Source organism: Melospiza georgiana, chromosome 21 (assembly GCF_028018845.1).
Source record: "Melospiza georgiana isolate bMelGeo1 chromosome 21, bMelGeo1.pri, whole genome shotgun sequence".
Taxonomy (NCBI): Eukaryota; Metazoa; Chordata; class Aves; order Passeriformes; family Passerellidae; genus Melospiza; species Melospiza georgiana.
This window is the reverse complement of record NC_080450.1, coordinates 5,764,511-5,778,394: the sequence shown is the minus strand read 5'-3', so window position 1 is coordinate 5,778,394 and position 13,884 is coordinate 5,764,511. Positions and strand designations below refer to the sequence as shown.

Genomic DNA, 13,884 nt, shown 5'->3' with positions numbered 1-13,884 from the left:
TATATATTATTTATTATGTATTATATCTGTGAAATGTAACGTCACCCAGTTCACTGCAGCCAATGGCTTCCCCTTGGATGCTCCAAGGTTTTATTATATTATTATATGATATATTATATATGATATATATTATTTATTTATATATACATATATATAAAATATAATACATTATATATATTTTATTATATTATATATATATATATTATTTATTATGTATTATATCTGTGAAATGCAATGCCACCCAGTTCAGCTGCAGCCAATGGCTTCCCCTTGGATGCTCCAAGGTTTTATTATATCATTATATGATATATTATATATTATATATTATATATTATATATTATATATATTATTGATTTATATATACATATATATAAAATATAATACATAATATATATTTTATTATATATTTTACATATATTATTTATTATGTATTATATCTGTGAAATGTAATGTCACCCAGTTCACTGCCGCCAATGCCTTCCCCTTGGATGCTCCAAGGTTTTATTATATTATTATTTGATATATTATATATATATTATTGATTTATATATACATATATATAAAATATATACATAATATATATTTTATTATATATTATATATATATATATATTATTTATTATGTATTATATCTGTGAAATGTAATGTCACCCAGTTCACTGCAGCCAATGGCTTCCCCTTGGATACTCCAAGGTTTTATTATATTATTATATGATATATTATATATTATATATATTATTTATTTATATATACATATATATAAAATATAATACATAATATATATTTTATTATATATTATATATATATTATTTATTATGTATTATATCTGTGAAATGCAATGCCACCCAGTTCAGCTGCAGCCAATGGCTTCCCCTTGGATACTCCAAGGATTTTTTTCCCCTCTGTGAAAAGCGACGTCACCCAGTTTGTTTGGGGGTGGTTGTGGAGTGATGATGACAGTTGGTTATTGGTTTTGATACTAGGAAATAGGAGAACTGCAGAACTTCATTCCAGGGGTTCCAAGGGAGGGACTCAGAGAGGGCAGGGTGGGCTGGGGAACACAGGAGGAGCTGGGAGACACAAAGGGGAGCTGGGCACACAGGGTGGGCACACAAGGGGAGCTGGGGAACACAGGGTGGGCACACAGGGCGAGCTGGAGGAGCTGGGGCAGTGGAAATGGGACAGAACAAAGCAGCAAGCCCAGCTGGGATGGAGCTGGTTCATTCTGTACCAATTCCATCACGGTGCTGTGTTTATTTCCATAAAGCCCTGGGGAGGTGGAAGGTCAGTGCCACCTCAAAGAGGCAGATTTGCTGGTGACAGTCCCCTGGCTCCAGCTGGCTCAGTGCCCATGCACAGCTCCAGGAGAACAGACTCACTGCAATATTTGTGTGCCACGTGTGCAGCCATTTGGGCACAATTAGTGCCACTGATGTCAGCAGCGCCCTAATCACCTGCACAAGGATATGAGACACTCCAGGAACCTTCCTGTGACGCCACATCTCTTATCTGAGGAGCACAAAGCTCGCTGGCTGGAGCGTGGCACTGATAAGGGTTTGTGACACCTTTCCCTCACGTCATGGCCATGCCAGTCCCAGCTGGGGCTCTGTGCCACCCTCACCCAGAGCAGCCAGGGGCAGCTGGGGGCTGCACTGCCCTGGGCAGGGAAATCTATGGGTGGATGTCACAGACATCTTTTATGGAAAATCCTTTCCTCAGGATTTTTCCTCCTGAGAAGCTGAAAAGCCTCAGGAACAAAATGTGAACATTGATTATCTGCTGCTGTGGAATGCAACAGGTGCATCTGGGATTGGTCACACGTGGTTGTTTCTAATTAATGGTCAATCACAGTCCAGCTGTCCAGACTGTCTCAGTCAGTCACAAACCTTTGTTATCATTCTTTCCTATTCTATTCTTAGCTAGCCTTCTGATGAAATCCTTTCTTCTATTCTTTTAGTATAGTTTTAATATAATATATATCATAAAATAATAAATCAGCCTTCTGTAACCTGGAGTCAGATCCTCGTCTCTTCCCCCATCTCAGACCCCTGTGAACACCATCACAGAGGGACAGCCCAGGTCAGGCCCTGCTCCCTGGATGGCTCTGGTGGCACTCTGCACAAATTTGGGGAAAATCCAGTGGGATGAACACTGGGGTTCATCAATTTTCAGAAAGAAAAATCAAAAGGATTTGGTGTAAATCCAAAGGAATTGAGGGGTGGATGGAAGCAGCGGGGCAGCAAGGCTGGGGGCTGGTGCTGGAAGGGCTTTGATCCCAAAATGTGGCTTTGTACTCAGGGAGAAGGTGAAGCTGGGAGGAACCAGCTCAGCGCAGCTCACCCTGCCCCTCTAACCCAGCCCAGAACCTCAGTCTCCTCCCTCAATGTCCTTCTGGGCTGTATTGTCCCACTTTCCCCATACCCACAGATTGCCAACACCAATTAACAGTGCGAGTGTTAATTGAGGAGTGTTCAGGGTGTCCCCTCTGCTGTCACCAGGGCAGCTCTGGTGGCAGCTCCAGCAGGCTGGGAGGGAAATGAGGGAAATGAGGTTGAGCTGAGGGGTCTGGGGGTGCTGGACAGGAAGAGCTGCCTGTTCCCAGCAGGGCAGGGGCTGCACCTCAAAACTTCACTGATTCACCTTCTGAAAATCCCCTCTCTGCAGACCTGAGTTCTGCCAGAAAACAGAATTTCCTGCTCCAGGTCCCTGTGAGTTTGGGGAGGAGTGGAAGGAGAGTGACCAAATGGGTCTGGCAGAGCAGTGAAGGGAGCAGTGCCTGGCTGAGCTGCAGCTGCCAAAAGCAGAGCAGGGATGGAGCTGGTGGCAGAACTCCAATCACTCCAACACAGCCAGGATTTCACTACAAAAACAGCCAGGTTAAAGACTCCCCTATGCTCTGTTAGTAACTGGGAGAGAAAGAGGCAGTTATTGCAGGAGATGGATTTATCCAGCCTGGAGCCAGCTCACCTGGAAGGGACAGCTCTCTCTGAGGGACAGCTCTTGGGTCACAGCCACTGTCACCGAGAGCAGCTGTGCATTATTCATGGCCTGGCTGCTGTCCCTGCACCTGCTCCGTGCCCTGGGCAGCTCCAGATGCTGAGCACACCTGGGGCTGGCCTCTCCTGGGGCATTCCCACATTCCAGACCCTTCCAACTGGCTCCTGCATGCCCAGGGATTGACACTCCTGGGGCATTCCCACATTCCAAGTGCTGCCAGCCAGGTCCTGGGGTACTTGTGCCCAGGGCATTCCCACATTCCTGGGACATTCCCACACTCCAGGCACTGCCAGCTGGGTCCTGTGTGCCCAGGAATGGACACTCCAGTGGCATTCCCACATTCCTGGGACATTCCCACACTCCAGGCGCTGCCAGCCGGGTCCTGCGTGCCCAGGGCACACAGGAAAAAATCAGATGTCTCCTGAGAACTCTTAATGCCCAACACAACTTGGGAAGCTTCTGGAATTTAATCCAGCTCCAAAGACACTTCACACACCTGACTGACAACAATGCCCAAACTGGATAATCTCTAGCTGTTGCTGTGATGTGGGCAAGGCATTGCCAGCAGTGACTGAGCCCAGAATGGGTGACACCAAATGGGTGACACCAAATGGGTGACACCAGTTCCTCTGAACACAGCGGGCCCAAAGAAAACAAAACCATCACGTAAAGATTTGGTAATTAAAAGCTTAAAATGAACCTTTCCAAGGGGTGTTCCTCTGCAGAGAGATGTCACCCTGAGTGTCCTCAGCAGGGCAGGACATGGCCAGGCTGCTGGGCACAGTGAGTCAGGAGGGGATTGGTACCCCCAGGTGCTCCAGGCTGGGGCTGGCTGCTGGGGGAGCAGCCCCTGGGACCCCCAGCTCCCACCTGCACCCACCCTGCTCTTCTCAGAACAATGGGGAGGCTCCCTGCAAGGAGATGAACCCAGGAGAGGCACCAGGGGAGAGCAGGGAGATGTGCAGGACAGGGACAGAGCTCAGAAAGGAGAGGAAATATAATCAGAAGGATTTGCAGGGTGTGCAAGGCTGTGGGGACGATGCTGTGCTGGCCCAGCTCTGTCCTGCTCTGTGCTGGGCATCCCCAGGCACAAACACAGAGACAGCACCCAGGGCTCGCACAGTGCACCTGGGGAAGGGTCGAGCACAGGGGCTCTGGGTCCACAGCAAATCCTCTGCTCTGAGCACAGCTTAGGGGCTTTGAAATCACTGAGAAAGCTGAGCTTGCTCTGAAGAGCCCTCACAACAAAGGAAGTTGTGGTGAGAGCACAGCCCAGCCCAGCATTTGTTGTGGAAGAATTCTATGTGTATCCACCTGGGGAAGGAGATATCTGAGCCCTCCAAGCAGGGCAGTGCACTAAGATCTGAGGAAGCCCAGCATTCATTGTGGAAGAATTCTGTGTGTATCCACGTGGGGAAAGAGATATCTGAGCCCTCCAAGCACACAGATCTGAGGAGGCACAGCATTTATTGTGGCAGAATTCTGTGTTTATCCACCTGGGGAAGGAGATATCTGAGCCCTCCAAGCAGGGCACACACAGATCTGAGGAGGCACAGCCAGCCCATGTGAGCGGGGGCAAAGGTAAGCAGCACATGCCCTGACCTCATCTGCCCCAGAAAGTTCAGATCTTGTGTGAAACAGAAATTTTAAAAGGCATCTGATCTCCAAAGGCGCAGAGATCAACTGCTACTTAAGGATATAAGAGATTACAAAACTGAAAGGAATGGAGGTTCAGAGCTACGCTGGATTCCCTCGACAACTCATGATGGAGTTGGACCAACAGAAAAAGTTAATTAGCAAGCAGGAAAATGCCAAATAAATGGGAATTAGAGACACTGAGCTGATTTGGTGGAGGCAGCATGGTTCCTGAGCCTGGCCTCTCGTAATGGGAGAAGTTCAAAGGGAAAGGAGAAGCCCAGAAGCATCAGACGGTGTCAGTGGCCAGGCAGCCTCTGTGCTCCCACAGAGTCAATCTCTTAATAAAATAGACTCAGAGAGGAAAACACAGCAGAAAAACCCCAATTATCAAACTGCAAACCACAACCAGGGCTCCAAACTGGAGCTTTCCCAGCGCATGGAAGGGAAACAAAAGGAAAAATGTTTTGTACAGGTACAGGCCCCCAGACACACACCTGGCCTGGGTTTGGGTCTGCATCTGGGCCATTCACCCTGCAAAGGGACAGGATCCAGGTGTTCTCCCTGCTCAGGGGTAACCCCAAACCCAGCCAGGTGCAGGGTTGGTGAGAAACAGAACCAGTCCTGAGGAACTTGTCTGAGGTCACCAGTGAAGGTGTCCCTGCCCATGGCAGGGGGTGGAATGAAAGGATCTTTAAGGTTCCTTCCAACCCTGTCCACTCTGTGATTCTGGTATTTTATGGCTGCACCTTTGTTGGTTTTTCTTAGCTCAGTCTGACCTGTATTCTGTGCCTGTGAGAGGGACAGAGCACTTCAGAGGAGAGACTCAGAAACCATCAGGATTAAACAACTCAAAGCAGGGCAAAGAGCAGCTGAAAGGCACCCGAGTGAGTCCGAGCAGAGTGAAAAAAGGCAGAGCATAAATCACATCAGTGGAAAGAGACTGGAAGCAGGAGCAGCATCCAAGAAAGAAAAGCTCCTGCAGAGTCCCTGTGGCCAGGAGTGTTCACAGCACTCCCTCCCTGCCCTGGGGACCGTGGGGTTTGATCCTTTGGCTCCAGCAGCAGAGAGCAGCGCTGAAGGAGCTGCCTGTGATCCCTGCCTCAAACAGCAGGGCTGGAGAGAGGAGCTGCTCATAACCTTCACAGCTGAAAGCAGCTCCCTCCAGCAGCCCCTCAGCAAGCACAGGGCCCTGGGCTGTGGGGGTGCAGCCTGAGGAACACAAACCCTGCTGCATTTCGAGCTGTGTTGCTCACACAGAGCAGCAGCTCCTTGGATCTGGGAGCAGACAGATCCATTCCCTCTGTTGGAATTCAGAGCCACGGAGCAGAAACAAGCAGGAGTGGATCAATTAAACTCAGGTCTCTACATGGGCAAAGGATGTTCATCTCTAAAAGCTGGCAGTTATCACTCCCAGAGCAGGGGATGCAGGGGCTGAAGGGAAGAGCAGCACGGAGCTCTTCCCTCTTTGCAGCAGCACAGATGCTGTGGGAGGAGGGAGAAGTGAAGCGCAGCACAGAGCCTGTTCCCCTTTTCCCTTTCCCACCCCTCAGCCATTCCATGCCAGGCCAGATAAGGCCGTTCAGCAGCACACAGAGCTGGTTTGCTGGGAAAAATCCCTGTGCAGCTTCCCAGGAGAGCAGCTGGGCTCCCGCCAGTGCCCCAGGGCCAGCTCTGCCCCCGTGTCCCTCTGGCCCCAGCTGACCAGTGGGATGCACTGGAGATATTTCAGTCCCAAGCTGTGCATCCCCAGCTCAGTGGCTGCTGCTGGGGCTAAGCAGGGGTCGTGGAGCAGGGCTACAGCTGTGAATTATTTGTGTTCTGTAGCGTGGGGATGCAGGGTCACAGCCACGGAGTGAGAACATTCTGTGTCACCCCTTTGTGCTGCACAAAAACTCACCCAGCTTTGAAAGAACCAGCCGATATTCCCTGCTCAGAGATTCCCTGACTCAGCCCCAGACTGAAAGTAAAACAAATACCTCTTAAATTTCACTCAAGAAATGCTCAAGAGAAGAAAACAACCCTGGCAATGAGACAGAAACAAACCATCCTCACCAATGCATGAAGGAGCATCAGCACACACAATATTACTGGGTGTGAGTCTCAAAAACCAGCCCCAGCTTCTACCTGGAGCCCAGCAAAGTTCTGGCAGTGTAACCCCCAAAGCAAGAGGCAGTTCTATATGGCCAGGCTCAAAGACCCTGTCATTGCCAAAAAATAAAAAAAAAAAATCAGTTCCATTGAAAGCATTACAAGCATTTCTGCACAATAGGAACATTTCAGCTCCTGTTTTTCAAAGCACTTCCACTTAACTGCTGTTAGAAAGGCTGAATCAGTGCTTGTGAGCCCAGAATCACAGCAGTGCCTTGCTTTAAAGGGACGTGGCAGTGCCTGGAAACTGGAGCTGGTTCCATCTCGGAGCTGCACATGCACAGCCAGCCCTTCACTGACAGCTCTCCTGGCGATCTGCAAACCCTCCTTCCACCAAAAGGCATTGTAGGAGCCCTGCCTCCCTCACAATGCTCTCTCTAAGTGAGTTCATGAGGATTTTCTGTGAAAGCTGGTTGAGAAATGGGCAGAGGGATGACATCCGCACACGGCACTGCTCTGTGAGCATTTGCAAGGAAATAAAATTTCCAGTGTGATCCTGCTGGTGGGGAGGTGCGGGGAAGTTCTCATTGATCTTCCCTGCCTGTGGGATACGAGCCCAAGAGGCTTTTTGCAGCCCCTGTAGCAAGTTGTGCTTGTGCTGCTGCTCTGCTCCTCCCAGAGGATGCACTCTGAGGTTTGATGCACTCGCCACCACTACAGAGAATCATTCTGGATGTCACACTTCACTCCAGCCGACACGACCTCAAACAGACAGAAATGTCTGACCCCAACCTGCTTTCCTCCTTGCCTGTTCCTCCCCAGCAGCTGTCAGAGACAAAGACAAACCATTCCTCTCCTGGTATTTGCATTCTGCTTAGAGCACCCAGAGCATTCAGCCCAGTGCCGGAGATGCGCTTCAAAATATTTAAACGCTTGTGTGATGTTGATCAAGTTCAGGTAACACAGCTCTGAAAGGTATAATCTTTTACCAGCTACCATATTATAGAAGTCAATCAACTCCTTAAAATGCTCCGGAAGTCAAGCTTCCCGAGCACTCAATCTGCCATTCATACTTCTACACACAGGTGAATCATTTCAGCAGAACTTATCTAAATAAAGCAAAGCAAGCATCAAAGAAATGAAAACATCAGGAAGAATCCAGACAAGTCTGGCAACACTGGCTCTGATTTCCAAGGGTGAAGGATCCAACCCTGCAGCAGGCTGGAGCTGGAGCAGAAGTAACATATGGACATCCAACCCAGATTTCCAAATTTAGTGTGAAGATAAGGCCCAGGCAAAGTTGCCTCGAAGCCAGAAGAGCTGGGCAGCTGGGGAACCATCCCTTCATTAACAAAACACGATTTTCTGGCTAAGCCACTTGCAGGACCCCTGTCTCTACACAGCTGTGTGTAGTTTTTAACACTGTGGAGTTAAATTCTTGCAGGGACCAGGGGCAGGTGGGATTTGGAATGGAATATGTGGGTCAGACCCTCAGCAAATGTAAATCTCACCCTCACAGTGTGTCCTCACTGCAGGGAGGAGTCTAAATAAAAAACATCACCCCAAATAAATAAAAACTGCGTCACTCATCTCTTTTTCCTCTTAAAAAACTAATATTTCTCCCCCCAGTCTCTGTTGGTTGCAGCTGAAGTTCAGCCTTTAAAATATGGTGAATGATTTCAGGAGTTCTGATTAAAAATCTTCACTAAAATCATTTTTAGGAGGCATTATCTGCTAGAGTTGAGGACTTTCCCCTGATGCCCAGCACTGCTCTTCTACAGAAGCCTCTCACCAGTTTTTATGTTCAGGCACAGGCAGCTCTCGCATTCACGGCACGCAAGCAGCACTCATCATTTGGAGGGACTTTTTCATCATAAAATAAATATGAACTGAGAGAGAACACGCATTTGTCCAGGAGGAGGATTGCTACAGCCGCCCGAGCTTTTGCTGTGCAGCAGGACTTGGTGTGCCACAGAGAGCTCCTGTCCTCACAGCAACGAGGGGCAGCGAGCCCGCAGGGACGGGCAGGGATGGGCTGAGACCAAGAGATCAGAGGGATCTAAGAGGGACAGAGTGGAACAGGGAAAGGACAGAGCTCTGCCACCACCAGAGTGTCCCCACACAGCCCCAGCGGCCCCGCGGGGAAGGCACCACCAGGGGGTTCTGATCCATCCCCTCTGCACACCCCAAACTTCCCCCGGGGGTTCTGATCCATCCCCATCCCCTCTGCACACCCCAAACTTCCCCCGGGGGTTCTGATCCATCCCCATCCCCTCTGCACACCCCAAACTTCCCCCGGGGGTTCTGATCCATCCCCATCCCCTCTGCACACCCCAAACTTCCCCTTGGCCGGGCAGGATGGGACAGGGCAGGACAGGACAGGAGCCGCGGGGTCTGAGCAGCTCTGCTGTTCTGGGGGAGCTCTGGGGAGGCTTGGAGAGGAGATGGAGCGGTCTGGGGGCTGCTGAGGATCCCCGGGTGCAGAGAGGGAGTGCCAGGGGCAGGAGGGATGTGCCGGGGTCCCAGGGGGAAGGACGTGCATGCCTGGGGGCAGGAGGGTCGTACCTGGGGGGCAAGAGGCATGTGGGGGCATCACGGGGAAAGGAGGAGGGGTGCAGGGTGCAAGGGAGCCCAGCCGGGATGCTGGGGGACACTCCGGGGGGCAGGAGGGGGGTATCGGGGTGCCGGAGAACAGGAGGGGTCTCCGAGGGGTAAAAGGGGGTGCCGAGGTGGAGAGGGAGGCTCTGGGGGGCAGGAGAGGGGTGCCGGGATGCCGAGGGGCAAAGGCAACGTAGAGGAGGGTGCCGGGGGCAGGAGGGGAATGCCGGGGGCAGGAGGGGAATGCCGGGGGCAGGAGGGGAATGCCGGGGGCAGAAGGGGGTGCCGGGGGCAGGAGGGGAATGCCGGGGTGCCGGGGACGGCTACACGTGGAGCTCCGGGACGGACTCTGGGCAGAGCGGGGCAGCGCGGAGCTGTCCGGGAACAGCCCGGGAACAATCCGGGAGATGTCCGGGAATTAATTAACCGGGAGCTGTCCCGGAGCTGTCCGGGAATTAACCCGGAGCTGTCCCGGAGCTGTCCCGGAGCTGTCCGGGAATTAACCCGGAGCTGTCCCGGAGCTGTCCCGGAGCTGTCCGGGAATTATCCGGGGCTCTCCCGGAGCTGTCCGGGAATTAACCCGGAGCTGTCCCGGAGCTGTCCGCGGCGCCGGTGCTGAAGGCGCGGCAGGAAAGCACAAACGCGGCCGCGGCAGAAGAGCCACGGAGCACCAGGACGGGCCCCGGGGTGGGCAGGGGGATGGACAGAAGGGTGCGGGTGGCCCTGGTCGGACCGTGGGGAGGAGGAACTCCTGGGCAGAGGATGGAAAGGGAAAATCCTTTGGTGGATGGTGCAAAGAAGGAAGCCTTACACAGCCCTGGCAAAGGGGGAAACCCTTGGATAAATGACTCAAGGGGGACCCCTCGAAGAGGCAGCACAATGGGAAATCGTTTGTCCAGGTGGCACAGGCGTCGGAGAGCCATGGCACTGGGGAAACCCTTGGAAGGGTTGGCAGGGGAAACTCATGGACAGCCAGAGCAAAGCGTAGAGACCCGGGGGGGCGCTTCACAGGGACACTCCTCGGGCAGAGAGAGCCCCTGACAGCAGTGTAAAAACTGAGCCCTTGGGCAGCAAGTCCAAAGGGGGAATCCCTGGAGGAGCCATGCCACGGGAAACTCTCGGCAGGCTGCACAGCTGGGAACTCAAACAGAGCCCTCGGGTGGGCAGCTCCAGGGTTCCTAGCTTGACACCACACTGTCTTCCAGGGCGAGGGGCCACAGTTTCTCACTAGAGAAACCCTGAGCAGACTCTGCCAAGGGGGAAGCTCGGTGAGGGGGGGCAGGGGAAGGAGTGAATGCTCATGAACGTACCTGTGAATGTTCATCTCCCGGGGCGGGCGCCGCGCCTTGTCGTAGGCCACCTTGGCAAAGACACCGGCGATGAGCACGAAGGCGATGGCCCCGCACGAGATGTACACGGTGGCGTTGGTGCTGTCCTTGTCCGGGTCGTACTTGTTGGCGTCCCCGTCGCCGCCGTCGCCGCCGTCGGCGGGCAGGGCGCCGCTGGCCGTGGTGGGGTGGGCCCACTCGGGGCTCTTGTAGTTGCGGCACAGGCTCTGGTTGAGCTTCTCGGCGCGCTTGTTGCAGCAGAAGCGGTAGAAGCAGGTGCCGCAGCAGTAGCGGAAGCCCGTCAGGCTGTTGTTGCACTCGAACTCCTTGTCCCACTGCCCGCTCACGTCGTAGTACCCCCAGCACGTCTCGTGGGCCGGGGCCGAGCCCCCGCCTCCGGGGGCCGCCTTGCCGCCCCCCGCGCCCTTGCCGCGCCCGGGCAGCGCCGTGGGGGCGGCGGCGCCCGGGCCCGCCAGCGTCTGGTTCAGGAGCTCCCTGCCCGGCTTGGGGGTCCGCCGCGCCGCCGCCGCCCCCTGGGTCCGGTTGCCCTTGGCGCGGGGGGGCCCGGCCGCCTGCGCGGGCAGCGGCAGCAGCAGGGCCAGGAGCTGCAGGGAGAGCAGGAGCAGCGGCAGCAGCAGCAGGTGCCGCGGCCCCATGGCGAGGGGCGAGGCGCGGGGGGCTCGGGGGGCGGGCGGGCGGGCGGGGGGCTCAGCGGCGCTGCCCCATGGAGCGGGGCGGGCGCGGCCGGGGGTCCCGCTCTCGGCTCCTCCTCAGCGGCGGCCGCCCGGCGCCGGGCGCTTCACGCTCATGCCGGCGGGCGGCGGAGCCCGGCGGAGCGCGGCTGGAGGCGGCGGGGTCCCGGCGCTGCTCCGGAGAGGGGCTGCGAGAGACGGGGAGAGGGTGAGAGCCCGCCGCGCCCCGGGCAGCCCGGCCCGCCCCCGCCCGCCCGCCCCGTGCCCACGGCCTTACCATGCCGGAGCGAGCGGGACTGCAGCGGGGCCGCGGGGCTGCCCGCGCTCCCAGCCCAGCCGGGGGCGGAGCGGAGCCGAGCCGAGCCGAGCCGGGAGCCGGGGAAGGACCGCCCACCGCTGCCGGGCCGCTCCTGACATCACCGGGACCGCGCCGCGCTCCGCCGGCACCCCGGCACCGCTCCGCCCGCACCCCGGCACCGCTCCGCCCGCACGGGCAGCGCCCCAGAGAGGGGGATCCGCAGGGAGAGGGGATGGGCTCGGGGACGGGGTACGGGTAGGGGTGTGAGAGCTGGTGCGTGTCCCCCGGGATGTGCTCCTGGTGGGAATGTGGTGAGTGACTCCGGACCTGTCCCCCGGGATGTGCTCCTGGTGAGGATGTGGTGCGTGCCACTGGACCTGTCCCCCGGGACCTGGTCCTGGCAGGGATGCGGTGAGTGGCCACTCCAGCTGTACCCGGGGATGTGGTCCTGGCAGTGATGTGGTCCCTAAAGGTGTGTATGGGGTGTGGCTCTCTAGCTGTCCCCAGGGGTGTGATCCTGGCTGGAATGCGGTCCCTAAAGGTGTGTGTGAGCTGTAGATCCCCCTCGCTGTCCCCAGGGCTGTAGTCCCTGTGGTCCCTGTAGGTGTGTGTGACCCTGTCCCCGTGCCGGGGCAGTGCCCGCAGCAGAGCCAGGTGCTGAGCACACCTTGTCCCCAGGGCTGCCCAGCCGTGCTGTCCCCAGGCCATGCTGTTCCCTCAGCCCGGCCAGCCCTGCACGGGACAAGCCTCTCCCAGGCTTCCCCGTAATGCTGCTCCAGCCTGGGGCTGTTGGCACCTCCCTGAGCCCAGCTGAGTGCCAGCCCCTGCTCCCTGTGCCCGCTCCTGCTCCCTGATGTGCTTGGCATGGAGAGAGAGCAGGTCCCCCACCCCAGCCCGACACACTCCCCACTCCTTCCAGCTGTTCCCAATGCATTCCCCACTCTTTCCAGCTGTTCCTGCTCCAGGAGAGCTCTGGGGTGCTGCAGGGGAGGGCTGGTACTGCCCTGGGCTGCCCAGTGACCCTGGCACGGCCACCACAGGTTTGTTCTGAGCCAGATCCCTTCAGGCACAGCAGCTCTCACTGCTGTGAGCCACCGAGGCAGGATTCCCTCACAGCCCTGGTGCTTCCTCCGTGTCCCACTGGAAACCCACTGAAGCCTCCACACACGTTTCCTGAAGGAGCCGAGGTGCTGCCAGCTGTAAGGACACGCAGAGGACAGCGAGGGATCCCAGCAAGGAGCAGCACACGGAGGTGGGAGCTGGGGGGATCCCTGCAGCTGCAGACAGGCAGTTTTCAGGAAAGCAGTGTAGGAGGAAAGGAGAACCACTCCTAAAATTCCCTTCTTGCAGCCTGTGGGAATCACCTCCTCAATCTACCAAGGTGTGAGTGCCCATAGCCCATTTGATAACTCCCTTAGGAGAGTCCACAGACTGAGGCAGGTAGAAAAAGCTTTGGCTGTGCCATCTAAAGCTGCTCTGGTGCTGGGGAGCGCTTGGAGAAATTGAAAATCCCTTCAATTTTCACAGAAGGAAGGGCTGCTACCCTTCCATGGCTGCTGAGAACTGCAGGTGAGGGAGGTGCCCAGGTGAATCCACACCATGGGCAGTGGCAAAGGGAGGCAGCCTGAGGCCACCCAGGATGAATCTGAGCTGCTTTAATTAATTTCTGCACCCCTCTGAACCCCAATACCCTGTGCCCAGCTCCTCTGGGGATAATTCCCCTGGCATGAGTGGCTGCCAAACCCTGACACCAAAGGCTGCAAAGCAGATTTGACTGATGCAAGGAGGCCATCTCCAAACTGTGGGCCTTCCACGTGTCCTCATCAAATTCACCACAGAAACATCCACAGAAACATCCTCTGTCAGCCCCGGGTTGCCTTGAAACTCTGTCTGTGCCTCTGCAAGGCTTTTGCAGAGTGTGGGAGGCACCCAGATGGAGCAGTGCAGGTCCTTCCCTCACCTGTGACCCCTGCACACAGGAATGGGGGCTCTGCAGTGGCTCTGCTCAGGGGAGAGAGCTGCCACTCAAAACCCCAGCACCCTCTCCCAGCTGGACAAGGCATCCTGCTGCAGGCACCCCTTGGGGGAAAGATCCAATGGTTTGAGACAGAAACACCTGGCAGAGCTCTGTCCTTACACCGAACATTACAAGGGCACAGAACGTGCCTGGTGAAATGCTGAGGGTCAGGTTTTCTGCCCCACAGGATATCTGGGGGCTGAGATTGGCTTTTCCTCCGTGACTGAA

General features: G+C 55.2%; 1 protein-coding gene across 1 annotated transcript in view; it reads right to left on the bottom strand.

Annotated features, from left to right (window-relative positions):
- The window catches only part of SHISA6 (shisa family member 6), a 150,451-nt gene extending 139,146 nt beyond the window's left edge, over positions 1–11,305 (bottom strand). Inside the window, exon 1 of the mRNA XM_058038937.1 lies at positions 10,632–11,305. Within this exon, the coding sequence (XP_057894920.1) occupies positions 10,632–11,305 (674 nt within the window). The remainder of the gene's footprint in view (positions 1–10,631) is intronic.
- Positions 11,306–13,884: the final 2,579 nt, after the last annotated feature.